This window comes from Stigmatopora argus, chromosome 9 (genome assembly GCF_051989625.1).
Source record: "Stigmatopora argus isolate UIUO_Sarg chromosome 9, RoL_Sarg_1.0, whole genome shotgun sequence".
Lineage (NCBI taxonomy): Eukaryota > Metazoa > Chordata > Actinopteri > Syngnathiformes > Syngnathidae > Stigmatopora > Stigmatopora argus.
Genome location: NC_135395.1, coordinates 18,466,408 through 18,480,197, shown reverse-complemented (window position 1 = coordinate 18,480,197; position 13,790 = coordinate 18,466,408). Strand labels below are relative to the sequence as shown.

Genomic DNA, 13,790 nt, shown 5'->3' with positions numbered 1-13,790 from the left:
CTTTGAAATGCAGTACTTGGTATTTCCTTTGACACACAGAAGGAGTGATTTTTTGGATTGGATTGGATTGGATAACTTTATTCATCCTGTATTCGGGAAATTTCATTGTGACAGTAGCAGAGGGTGATTAGACAGAACGTGACAAATGTTCCTGTACTCATATCATTTGACAAAACAAAATACATTGTAATGATCGAAAAGTAATGTTTTGAAATATATATTTAAGAAATAAAGCAGTGTAAAAGTAGACAATTTGTGCTTAAGCATTAGCTGTCAACAACAAATTCAATTCATAATGGCTCGAATCCAAGATAGCATTCATATAAAATCAATGTTCTTTAATACAGCCAGGGTCTTGTTCCAGTATGCCTTTTATTCTTATTTGTGCAGTCAATAGCAATCTCAAGTCACAATTTTCTTTTTTTAAATACATTATTTTATTATACTGATATGGATGCAACAAACCTGTCTGTGGAGTCACATGGTTATGGATGAATAGGCACAGGTCTAGTCGGACCATATTTTGTTATGTAAAAGCTCAATAAATTTCAGTTTTATTTAAACTAACATGTTTAACGATGCAACATGGGCATATATTATATGCAGTGTGCATAAAGGGAAGAAGAGCCCCAAAGAGAGAGAGGGGGAGAGAAAGAGAGCGAGAGAGATGTGAATTTGAGCGAGGATGGAGATCAGCTTCCTCCTCATTGGCTGCTGCTAGCCAGGCTATGAACCAATAAGGTTGGAGACTGTACAAAGCAATCTCTTCCCTACCCCCATGCAGCTTCATCTCGCTATAGAGAGAATGCACTGAGCTGGGGCGCACACAGAAAGGAATCAGCTCCTTTTTTAAAATATTAAAACCAATATATCACTGGAATTTTCCTCCAATGGCTTGAGGTGTTGGTTTTGGGAGTAACCCTCGTTTTCCTGGATGTATCCATCAATGTGAGGAGGAGGATGCTGAGGAGGAGGTTTGCTTGACAACGTCGGAGCCAGGATGACAAAGACAAAAGGATGCCGAGACTGGCGAGGGAGAGCTCTTTTGTGCCATTTCCTCTTGTGGACTACAGGGGACGCTCAGACGCGTTACAGCGTCCCGGAGGAGCTCAAGAGAGGCTCGGTGGTGGGCAATTTGGCCAAAGACCTGTCTTTGGGGCTGTCCGAGATATTTGAGCGCAAGCTGCGTCTGGCGTCTGAGGTTGGTAACGAGTATTTCAGCATCGACGAAGGGAAGGGCGAGCTGCTGGTGAACGAGAGAATAGACAGAGAGGCTTTATGCGGACAGAGCGCCAGCTGCGTGCTTCCTCTGCAGGTTGTCGTCGAAAACCCCTTGCAATTGCATCGAATTGAAGTGGAAATTAAAGACGTCAATGACAATGCTCCCAGTTTTCTGAAAAGTGAACACGTGATTGAAATAGCCGAATCCACCATTGTGGGTGTGAATTTTCCCCTGCAAACGGCAGAGGACCCTGATGTGGGAACAAATACAATCAAGGCATATACACTCAGCAAAGATGAATGTTTCACGTTGAAAATCAGAGAGATTGAAAATGGAAGAAAAATGCCCGAATTGGTGTTAAATAAATCATTAGATCGTGAGAAAAAAGCCGTGCATAATTTAGTTCTCACAGCGAAAGATGGTGGCGATCCTGTAAAATCGGGTACTGCAAAAATTCGTATAAATGTCCTGGACATTAATGACAATGTCCCTTCATTCGTGAATAAATTATATAAGGTGTCAGTGCAAGAAAATAGCCCAAATGGCTCTTTTGTCGTTGCAACAAAGGCGACTGACATAGACGACGGTCCAAATGGTGAAGTCGAGTATTCCCTTAGTATACATACGCCGCCATCGGTTCTGGAGATATTTCATATTGACCCATTAAGTGGAGATATATCACTGAAAAAAGATCTGGACCATGAACAGCAGTCCTCATATCGACTTGAAATTAGTGGAAAGGATAAAGGCTTCCCTACAATGGAAGGTCGGTGCAGCGTGCAGGTCGACGTATTAGATGTAAATGACAATGCTCCAGAAATTGTATTAACATCCAAACCCAGTCCGGTACCAGAGGACTCTCCCGTGGGAACCGTTGTAGCTTTGCTGAGTGTACGTGATCCTGACTCTGGTAAAAATGCTGAAGTGAATTTACAGCTTCCAAAAGGCTCCCCTTTTTCTCTCAAGCCATCCTTTTCTAATAATTTCGCTTTGGTCAGCAACGGCGCTTTGGACCGAGAGAATGTGTCCGAGTATAACATTGAGATAACAGCCACAGATTCTGGTTCTCCGCCTCTCTCCACTAAGAAAACCGTAGCGGTCAGCGTCACTGATGTCAATGACAACCCTCCCGTCTTCTCTCAGAAATCGTATGACGTTTTTGTCAAAGAAAACAGTGCGGCAGGCCAAATACTGTTCTCCTTGTCCGCCAGTGACGCGGACGCGGGCCAAAACGCCAAAGTCTCGTACACTATTCTGGACTCTCGGGCTCACGACGGGTCTGCGTCGTCTTACGTCTACGTGAACGCGGAGAACGGCAGCATTTATGGCATGCACTCCTTCGACTACGAGAAGGTCAAAAGGTTTGACGTGGTGGTGGAGGCCAGAGACCAGGGCTCCCCGCCACTCCGGGGCAACGCCACCATCCGCGTCTTCGTCCTGGACCAGAACGACAACGCTCCGGCAGTCATCTATCCTTCGCCTCATGCCGCCTCCCACCTGAGACTTCCCCGCTCGGCCAAGGCGGGCCACCTTCTGGCCAAAGTGACGGCCGTGGACGCCGACTCGGGCCACAATGCCTGGATCTCTTATAGGCTGGCGGAGGCCACGGACACATCTCTCTTCTCTCTGAGCCTGTACACGGGCGAGCTGAGGACTAAGCGCGGCGTTTCCGAGCGCGACGAGTCCTCTCAGAGGCTGGCGGTGGAGGCGCGGGACGACGGGCAGCCGGCCCGCTCCGCCACCGTCACGTTGTCCGTGCTGCTGGAGGAAGGCGCCAGCGAGCCCGTCTCGGATCCAAGGCGCAAGGCCGAGGCCGGCGCCAAGGGCGGCAGAATGACCACGCTCTATTTGATCGTGTCGCTGGCTTCCGTTTCCGTGCTGTCCCTGTTGACTTTGCTGGTCCTGGCGACCAAATGCGCGAGGAGCGGTTCTGATGGCTCCGCCTGCTCCAGTTGCTGCGGGAGGCGGGCCCACTGTGAGAGGGACCAGAAGCCCCACAGAAACTTGCACGTCCAACTGAACCAGGACGGCCCCATCAAATACGTGGAGGTCCTGGGCGGAGACGCCATGTCTCAGAGCCACTCCTTCCGCTCGTGCATGTCGCCCATGTCGGAGTACAGCGACTTCACTCTGGTCAAGCCCAGCAGCACCAGCGACTTTAAGGAGGTCATCAGCGTCCTGGACGCTTCTTTACCCGACAGCACCTGGACTTTTGAGAGCCAGCAGGTGAGCAGAGATTTCCCACATGTAGTCACCCATTTTTAGGAAGCAGACTGGCTGTTGCTGAGATGTAATAGTTAACGAACGCCATTTGTTGATTCTTTCATTACGAAACTTACATATTACTCAATTGATATAAAGAATCTCCAGGGATGAATTAGGGCCATGACAGTAAAACAAAAATAATATCACAATAATATGTACAAAGACTATTAATGCTCAGTAGTGCAATACTGAGTTTAGGGAGCTCGTTTATTGTTTTATTTGTATGTATGTTGAATATATAGTACCTATTCCCATTTCATAAATTGCATAAATAACATGCATATCAAAGACAGCATTTTAACGTGCACATTGTGAATGTCATTAGGAAAATAGTTTCAACCGAAACAACTGAGCAGGCATGTTGTGATGTCACTTGCACGTGATATTAATGACATAAGGTGGGAGGTCTTGAACTGGCTTGGACAGTCTCCGCCGGGGGCTGGGCTAAGCAGTCCTCAAGGCGGCTGTGGCTGCCGGTTTTTGTTCAAACAGGCACAGCGTTAAGCATCGGGGGTTGTGCTGAAACCAGCAACACCTGACTGCAATCAGTAGATTGCACTTGTAACATCCTGGACGCCTCGTTACAGGTGAGCACTGCGTTGGTCATAATGTTTACTTGCCACTTCCGATTTTATTATTTTTCATGTGCTGTAAGTAGCCTGTTCATCAAACCAATCAGATATTAAGACAATATGCCATTGAAATTTGATGCATTTCTAATCTATAAGCAGAGTGTCATGTTTTGTTTGGGTAGTTGGTTGGGTGTTTTTTTTCCTTCTATGTCCACCACGTCCAACAAAACATGACACAGAGAAGTATTGACATTTGTGACAACTGTTTCTGTACTCATATCGTTTGACAAAACAGGAAATATTCCTGTGGCCAAACAGTAATGTTTTTTTTTTAAATAAATAGTATTTAAGACATAAAGGAGGGTCAAAGTAAACGATTTGTGCTCAAGCATGTCAACAAGAAATTTGACATTAACTCATAATGGCTCAAATCCCAAATAGCAATCATATAAAATCCATGTACTTTAAAATAGCCAGGCTCTTCTACCAATATGCGTTTAATCATCATTCTGCAGTTGACAGAAATCTCAAATAACAATGTACTTTCTTTTTTTAAGTATATTATTTTGTCATAAGAGTTATTTGAATGGCAGCAAACCTGTCTGTGAGGTCTCAGGTTTATGTATGAAGAGGAGTGCTTATAGTTGGACCATATTTTGTGTTGTAAAAGCTCAACAAATATTAGTTTTATTTAAACTAACATATGTAGGTATGTAAGATACAGATATATAGTATGCAGCCTGCATATATGCTCATTGCCTTGCAAAAGGGAAGAAGAGCCACAAAGGGAGAGAGAAAGAGAGAGACAGCTGTGAATTTGAGCAAGGATGGAGATCAGCTTCCTCCTCATTGGCTGTTGTTAGCCAGGCTGTGAACCAATAAGGTTAGAGACTGTACAAAGCAATCTCTTCCCTACCCCCACGCAGCTTCATCTCGCTGTAGAGAGAATGCACTGAGCTGCAGCGCACACAGAGAGGAATCAGCTCCTTTTTTTAAATATTAAAACCAATAAATTACTGGAATTTTTCTCCAATGGCTTGAGAGGTTCTTTTTGGGAGTACCCCTCGTTTTCCTGGAATTATCCATCAATGTGAGGAGGAGTAGGAGGATGCTGAGGAGGAGGTTTGCTTGATAACGTCGGAGCAAGGATGACAAAGACAAAAGGATGCCTAGACTGGCGAGGCAGAGCTCTTTTGTGCCATTTCCTCTTGTGGACTACAGGGGACGCCCAGACGCGTTATAGCGTCCCGGAGGAGCTCAAGAGAGGCTCGGTGGTGGGCAATTTGGCCAAAGACCTGTCTTTGGGGCTGTCCGAGATATTTGAGCGCAAGCTGCGTCTGGCGTCTGAGGTTGGTAACGAGTATTTCAGCATCGATGAAGGGAAGGGCGAGCTGCTGGTGAACGAGAGAATAGACAGAGAGGCTTTATGCGGACAGAGTGCCAGCTGCGTTCTCCCTCTGCAGGTTGTCGTCGAAAATCCCTTGCAATTGCATCGAATTGAAGTGGAAATTAAAGACGTCAATGACAATTCACCCCAGTTTCATACCAATGAACTGTCTTTAAAAATAGCCGAATCGGCCGCAGTAGGCACTCGTTTTCTGTTGGAAAGTGCAGAAGATTTTGATGTTGGTAGTAATTCAGTCAAAAGCTACACCTTGGCTAAGAACGAGTGTTTCACCTTGAAAATGAAAGAGGTGGAGGATGGCAAATTAGTTCCCGAGTTGGTGTTACAAAAGCCATTGGATAGAGAGAAAAAAGCTTCCCATCAGCTCCAGCTCACCGCTCTGGATGGGGGGAATCCAGTCATGTCCGGGACTGCACAAGTTACTGTTTCAGTGCTGGATAATAATGATAATTTTCCAGTGTTTGACAAAAGTCTGTATAAAGCAGCTTTACAAGAGAACGTGGCAAAAGATACATTCATCCTGAAATTGACAGCCACCGATGCAGATGAGGGACCAAATGGCCAGGTGGAATATACTTTTAGTTCTCGCACGCCCGATGCTTTGTTGTCCCTGTTTAAACTAGATTCAGAAACGGGGGAAATATTTTTGGGGGGAGATTTAGATTACGAGAAGACGCCGTCGTACAAAATTGAAGTCACTGCTAAAGACAAAGGGACGCCCGAAATGGAGAGTCACAGTCGAGTGCAAATTGACGTCGTCGATGTGAACGATAACCCGCCAGAAATTTTGCTGACCTCTGAACCGCAGCCGGTCAGGGAAGACGCGCCGAGCGGTTCCGTGGTGGCTCTGCTCACGGCGCGTGATGCGGACTCCGGCAATAACAGCAAAGTCACGCTGCAGCTATCAAAAGGATCCCCCTTTGTTCTGAAGCCATCCTTTTCCAATAATTATGCTTTGGTAACCGGCGTTACTTTAGACCGGGAGACGCTTTCTGAGTATAAAATTGAGATAACGGCCACGGACTCGGGCTCGCCACCTCTCTCCAGTAAGAAAACGATCGCCGTCAGCATCACTGACGTCAACGACAACCCCCCTGTCTTCTCTCAGAAATCTTATAACGTTTTTGTCAAAGAAAACGGTCCAGCAGGCTCCATACTGTTCTCCGTGTCTGCCAGCGACGCAGACACGGGCCAAAACGCCAAGTTGTCGTACGCCATAGTGGACTCTCGGGCTCACGATGTGTCTGCGTCGTCTTACGTCTACGTGAACGCGGAGAACGGCAGCATTTATGGCATGCACTCCTTCGACTACGAGAAGGTCAAAAGGTTTGATGTAATGGTGGAGGCTAGGGACCAGGGCACCCCGCCGCTCCGGGGCAACGCCACCGTCCGCGTCTTCGTCCTGGACCAGAACGACAACGCCCCGGCCATCATCTACCCTTCCCCCCACGCCGCCTCCCACCTCAGGCTGCCCCGCTCGGCCAAGGCGGGCCACCTTCTGGCCAAAGTGACGGCCGTGGATGCCGACTCGGGCCACAACGCCTGGATTTCCTACAGGCTGGGGGAGGCCACGGACACCTCTCTCTTCTCACTGAGCCTGTACACGGGTGAGCTGAGGACTAAACGCGGCGTTTCCGAGCGCGACGAGTCCTCTCAGAGGCTGGCGGTGGAGGCGCGGGACGACGGGCAGCCGGCCCGCTCCGCCACTGTCACGTTGTCTGTGCTGCTGGAGGAGGGCGCTAGCGAGCCCGTCTCGGATCCGAGACGCAAGTCCGAGGCCGGCGCCAAGGGCGGCAGAATGACCACGCTCTATTTGATCGTGTCGCTGGCCTCCGTTTCCGTGCTGTCTCTGTTGACTTTGCTGGTCCTGGCGACCAAATGCGCAAGGAGCGGCTCTGATGGCTCCACCTGCTCCAGTTGCTGCGCGAGACGGGCCCACTGCGAGCGGGACCAGAAGCCCCACAGAAACTTGCACGTCCAGCTCAACCAGGACGGGCCCATTAAGTACGTGGAGGTCCTGGGCGGAGACGCCATGTCTCAGAGCCACTCCTTCCGCTCGTGCATGTCGCCCATGTCGGAGTACAGCGACTTCACTCTGGTCAAGCCCAGCAGCACCAGCGACTTTAAGGAGGTCATCAGCGTCCTGGACGCCTCGTTACCCGACAGCACCTGGACCTTTGAGAGCCAGCAGGTGAGCACTGCTTTGGTCTTAATACTATGAGTTCAAGTCCAACGACTAAGAGTGTTTGTGACATGCTCAAAACATTGGTTTAGTATTGGTTTGCTTTTAGCAGTGGGACATTTAGCATTATTGTACTTGACGTCGAAACGAGCAGTTGAGACAACTTGTGTCCCTTGCCACGTTATACCCCAACCTCTAAATTCCACCCGTCAAGAAAACACAGAAAACAATTAGCTCGATTTCTTCTAGCAATATCTAAGCACAAACATTTGTATTTCATGGTAACTGAATCATTTTTGTGAATGGGTTACTTTTTATCACACTCAAAGCTGATGTGGTTGTCTCTAAAGTTTCCTTTTGTTTTCTTAATCATTGACAATGAATTATTAAGAGTGACGCATTTGCCAATGAAGTCATTTCATTTATCTGCAATCACATTTATTTATTTTTATTCCGACAAATCAAATGGACACGTGGTTAGAGCTCAATACTCTTAATGCTTTTTACTATTGCCTGGCATTATCAGGTTATCTGTGCACTAAGGAGTGTGCAGATCATGCCCATTGAAAAGGGGAGGCGAAGCGTCGAAGGGAGAGAGAGAGAGAGATGTGAATTTGAGCGAGGATGGAGATCAGCTTCCTCCTCATTGGCTGCTGCTAGCCAGGCTGTGAACCAATAAGGTTGGAGACTGTACAAAGCAATCTCTTCCCTACCCCCACGCAGCTTCATCTCGCTGTAGAGAGAATGCACTGAGCTGCAGCGCACACAGAGAGGAATCAGCTCCTTTTTTTAATATTAAATCCAATATATTACTGGTATTTTCCTCCTATGGCTTGAGGTGTCGGTTTTGGGAGTACCCCTCGTTTTCCTGGATATAACCATCAATGTGAGGAGAATGAGGATGCTGCTTAGGAGGAGGTTTGCTTGACAACGTCGGAGCAAGGATGACAAAGACAAAAGGATGCCGAGACTGGCGAGGGAGAGCTCTTTTGTGCCATTTCCTCTTATGGACTACAGGGGACGCCCAGACGCGTTATAGCGTCCCGGAGGAGCTCAAGAGAGGTTCGGTGGTGGGCAATTTGGCCAAAGACCTGTCTTTGGGGCTGTCCGAGATTTTTGAGCGCAAGCTGCGTCTGGCGTCTGAGGTTGGTAACGAGTATTTCAGCATCGACGAAGGGAAGGGCGAGCTGCTGGTGAACGAGAGAATAGACAGAGAGGCTTTATGCGGACAGAGCGCCATCTGTGTGCTCCCTCTGCAGGTTGTCGTCGAAAATCCCTTACAATTGCATCGAATTGAAGTGGAAATAAGAGACATTAATGACAATGCCCCTCGTTTTCCCACGCAAGAAATGAACATTGAAATACCAGAATCCGTTGCAATCGGTACACGTTTTCCTTTAGAGAGGGCAGAGGATCCTGATGTGGGTGGTAATGCTTTGAAAAGCTATTCTCTCATCAAAAATGAATATTTTTCAGTCAAATTCAAAGCAGATAACAATGGTCTAAGCGCTCCAGAGTTAGTGTTAGAAAAAACATTAGACAGGGAAAAAATGGCGGTTCATCAATTGACATTAACATCACTTGATGGTGGAAACCCTGCCAAATCTGGAACATGTAAAATTAGTATACATCTGATTGACGTTAATGACAATCTTCCTATATTTGATGAAAAGGAGTATACCGTATCTTTAAGTGAAAATAGCACCAAAGGAACCTCTGTATTGAGAGTAAAAGCAACAGATGCTGATGATGGCGTTAACAGTAAAATTAAATATTCTTTTGGGTCTCGGACTCCAGACGCAGTTTTATCCACTTTTGATATTGATGAACAAACAGGACAAATTGTTGTCATCGGAGAATTAGATTATGAAACAACTCCATCTTACCAGATTGATATTACTGCTAAAGATAACGGCGTACCCGAAATGCAGGGCCACTGTCGCCTTCAGCTTAATATAGAAGACGTAAATGATAATGTACCGGAAATTATTCTGACTTCTAAACCTAGTCCTGTAAAAGAAGATGCTCCATCTGGCACAGTGGTGGCTTTAATTAGTGTCAAAGACATTGACTCTGCTAACAATAGCAAAGTAACTTTACATCTTCCTGTAGGTTTACCTTTTGTTCTCAAACCATCTTTTTCCAAAAATTATGCTTTGATCACCAGCGGCGCTTTGGACCGAGAGAGCATGTCCGAGTATGAAATTGAGATAACAGCCACGGATTCAGGTTCTCCGCCTCTGTCCAGTAAAAAAACGATCGCCGTCAGCGTCACTGACGTCAACGACAACCCCCCTATCTTCTCTCAGAAATCTTATAACGTTTTTGTCAAAGAAAACGGTGCAGCAGGCTCCATACTGTTCTCCGTGTCTGCCAATGACGCGGACGCGGGCCAAAACGCCAAATTGTCGTACGCTATCGTGGACTCTCGGGCTCACGACGGGTCTGCGTCGTCTTACGTCTACGTGAACGCGGAGAACGGCAGCATTTATGGCATGCACTCCTTCGACTATGAGAAGGTCAAAAGGTTTGACGTGGTGGTGGAGGCCAGAGACCAGGGCTCCCCGCCGCTCCGGGGAAACGCCACCGTCCGCGTCTTCGTCCTGGACCAGAACGACAACGCCCCGGCCGTCATCTACCCTTCGCCCCACGCCGCATCCCACCTGAGACTGCCACGCTCGGCCAAGGCGGGCCACCTTCTGGCCAAAGTGACGGCCGTGGACGCCGACTCGGGCCACAATGCCTGGATTTCCTACAGGCTGGCGGAGGCCACGGACGCCTCTCTCTTCTCACTGAGCCTGTACACGGGCGAGCTGAGGACTAAACGCGGCGTTTCCGAGCGCGACGAGTCCTCTCAGAGGCTGGCGGTGGAGGCGCGGGACGACGGGCAGCCGGTGCGCTCCGCCACCGTCACGTTGTCCGTCCTGCTGGAGGAAGGCGCCAGCGAGCCCGTCTCGGATCCGAGGCGCAAGGCCGAGGCCGGCGCCAAGGGCGGCAGAATGACCACGCTCTATTTGATCGTGTCGTTGGCCTCGGTGTCCGTGCTGTCCCTGTTGACTTTGCTGGTCCTGGCGACCAAATGCGCAAGGAGCGGCTCTGATGGCTCCACCTGCTCCAGTTGCTGCGCGAGGCGAGCCCACTGTGAGCGGGACCAGAAGCCCCATAGAAACTTGCACGTCCAGCTGAACCAGGACGGCCCCATCAAGTACGTGGAGGTCCTGGGCGGAGACGCCATGTCTCAGAGCCACTCCTTCCGCTCGTGCATGTCGCCCATGTCGGAGTACAGCGACTTCACTCTGGTCAAGCCCAGCAGCACCTGCGACTTTAAGGAGGTCATCAGCGTCCTGGATGCTTCTTTACCTGACAGCACCTGGACTTTTGAGAGCCAGCAGGTGAGCACTGCTTTGCTTTCAAGAAAACCTTCAGCACACTGATTTCTTGTCATGTCCACTTGCTCAACCATTTCACGTTGCACTTGTGCGTAGGTTTAAATGAAGTATCTATTTTGAAAGACGTTATGATTTTTAAATTGCCTTTTGATACATGGCAGTGGTCCAGTTGAAAGAATTTGTGATAAATATGTGGTTGGATTTGAAGTTTTTTTTTTGGTAACTTTCAAATATAATCATCAATATGATCACATGGTGTGTTCATGTTGTTAAGGCGCTCAGTTGTGGTTTCTCCGAAGATCCCTGACTAAAAAATAATAATACCAATATCTGCAAAACTAAATAGGGGGAGAAAATATGAGAGTTTATGTCACCATCGTTGAACTTGAAAGTCAGCCACAGCAAAACAAACAAACGATCGTGCTAGGCTCTTATATACATACATCTTTTCCCACGGCTTGCACATTGAAATCCCATTTCAGCACCGCAAGTATTGGACAGCGACTTAGGGCAGGTCAAACGCATTGAGGGTTTGACTGAGTCTTTTACTTCAATTCAGATTCCTGAATCTTCTGTATCCTACTTTTTATATATTTGAAGCAGTGTTTGCATTATTTTCATTTTAGTGACTAATACTGCAACACTTTTGGTTTGTCCTGTGAGGGGTTGCCAGAGTGAATCAACTTCTTCCTTCTATTATAAGTCAATTCTTGCATACAATGCAGCAAAATCAAATTAAGAATAACAAATTGGTGCCATTGAATTTTGTTATGCATGCTCGTGAAATGGAGACATTTTCCTCAATAATTAGTCGGCTTTTTTCTTGTATGATTGATAGGTTATAAATTATTTGGTTTAGTGGCATCCCACAAAGCTGTGTCATACCAATAGCCACAGTTAACGGGATAAAAGCACGATATGGCTTTCAAGGGAGGAGGGAGAGAGAGAGAGATGTGAATTTGAGTGAGGATGGAGATCAGCTTCCTCCTCATTGGCTGCTGCTAGCCAGTCTGTGAACCAATAAGGTTGGAGACTGTACAAAGCAATCTCTTCCCTACCCCCACGCAGCTTCATCTCGCTATAGAGAGAATGCACTGAGCTGGGGCGCACACAGAAAGGAATCAGCTCCTTTTTCTTAATGTTAAAAACACAATATTTCTGGCATTTTCCTCCAATGGCTTGAGGTGTTGTTTTTGGGAGTACCCCTCGTTTTCCTGGATGTATCCATCAATGTGAGGAGGAGAAGGAGGATGCTTAGGAGGAGGTTTGCTTGACAACGTCGGAGCAAGGATGACAAAGACAAAAGGATGCCGAGACTGGCGAGGGAGAGCTCTTTTGTGCCATTTCCTCTTGTGGACTACAGGGGACGCCCAGACGCGTTATAGCGTCCCGGAGGAGCTCAAGAGAGGCTCGGTGGTGGGCAATTTGGCCAAAGACCTGTCTTTGGGGCTGTCCGAGATATTTGAGCGCAAGCTGCGTCTGGCGTCTGAGGTTGGTAACGAGTATTTCAGCATCGATGAAGGGAAGGGCGAGCTGCTGGTGAACGAGAGAATAGACAGAGAGGCTTTATGTGGACAGAGTGCCAGCTGTGTGCTCCCTCTGCAGGTCGTCGTCGAGGATCCGTTGCAGTTGCACAGAATCGAGGTGGAAATAAGGGACATTAATGATAACGCCCCGATTTTTATCTCTGACGAATTATCCTTAAATTTAGCCGAATCTGCCGCTGTAGGAACACGTTTTCCTTTAAAGAGCGCAGCCGATCCCGATGTGGGAATCAATTCTATTAAATCATATACTTTAAGTAAAAATGACTGCTGCTCCCTCCAAATCAAACAAATAGAGGGTGGGAATTCCGTGCCCGAGCTCGTGCTAGATAAGCCTTTAGACCGAGAGAAGAAAGCGACGCACGCATTTATATTAACTGCATTAGACGGGGGCATTCCGGCCAGATCGGGAACATCCCAAATTACCATAAATGTACTTGACATTAATGACAACTTTCCCATCTTTGAGAAAAATCTCTACAAAGTAACGCTGAGTGAACAGAGTGTGAAAGGAACCGTTGTTATCCGACCAAAAGCGACTGATGCAGATGATGGCTCCAATGGTGAAATTGAATTCTCCTTTAGCACGTCAACTCCAGATTCTGTGTCATCTGTGTTTGATATCAATCCCACCACTGGTGAGATCTGGCTAAAGGCGGAGTTAGACTACGAGGCCACAAAGTCATTTGACATTGACGTGACGGCTAAAGATAAAGGCAGCCCCGAGATGGAAGGTCATTGTCGCGTAAAAGTGGATGTGATGGACTTTAACGATAACCCTCCTGAAATTGTCCTCACCTCGCAGCCCAAACCTGTTCGCGAGGATGCCCGCAACGGAACTGTGGTCGCCCTCATTACTGCTCGAGATCTTGACTCGGGCGTTAATGCTAATGTGACATTACATCTAAAGAAGGGATCTCCGTTCGACCTAAAAAGCTCCTTTTCTAACAATTACGCTTTGGTCACCAGCGGCGCTTTGGACCGAGAGAGCGTGTCTGAGTATGAAATTGAGATAACCGCCACGGACTCGGGCTCGCCACCTCTCTCCAGTAAGAAAACGATCGCCGTCAGCGTCACTGACGTCAACGACAATCCCCCTATCTTCTCTCAGAAATCTTATAACGTTTTTGTCAAAGAAAATGGTGCGGCAGGCCACATACTGTTCTCTGTGTCCGCCAATGACGCAGACGCGGGCCAAAACGCCAAATTGT

General features: G+C 47.7%; 1 protein-coding gene across 48 annotated transcripts in view; it reads left to right on the top strand.

Annotated features, from left to right (window-relative positions):
* The window catches only part of LOC144082735 (protocadherin gamma-A11-like), a 146,049-nt gene that overhangs the window by 120,278 nt on the left and 11,981 nt on the right, over positions 1 to 13,790 (top strand). For 2 of the 48 annotated variants that reach the window (XM_077610089.1, XM_077610077.1), the window contains exon 1: positions 8,541 to 11,038. The exons of 42 other annotated variants lie outside the window; for them this stretch is intronic. In XM_077610089.1, coding sequence (XP_077466215.1) covers positions 8,591 to 11,038 — 2,448 coding nt within the window. In that variant the 5' untranslated portion in view covers positions 8,541 to 8,590. Of the gene's footprint in view, positions 1 to 619; positions 3,449 to 4,654; positions 7,656 to 8,540; positions 11,039 to 13,790 lie in introns of those variants that run through there. 4 more of the 48 variants (XM_077610076.1, XM_077610088.1, XM_077610074.1 and 1 more) reach the window with 4 other exon arrangements.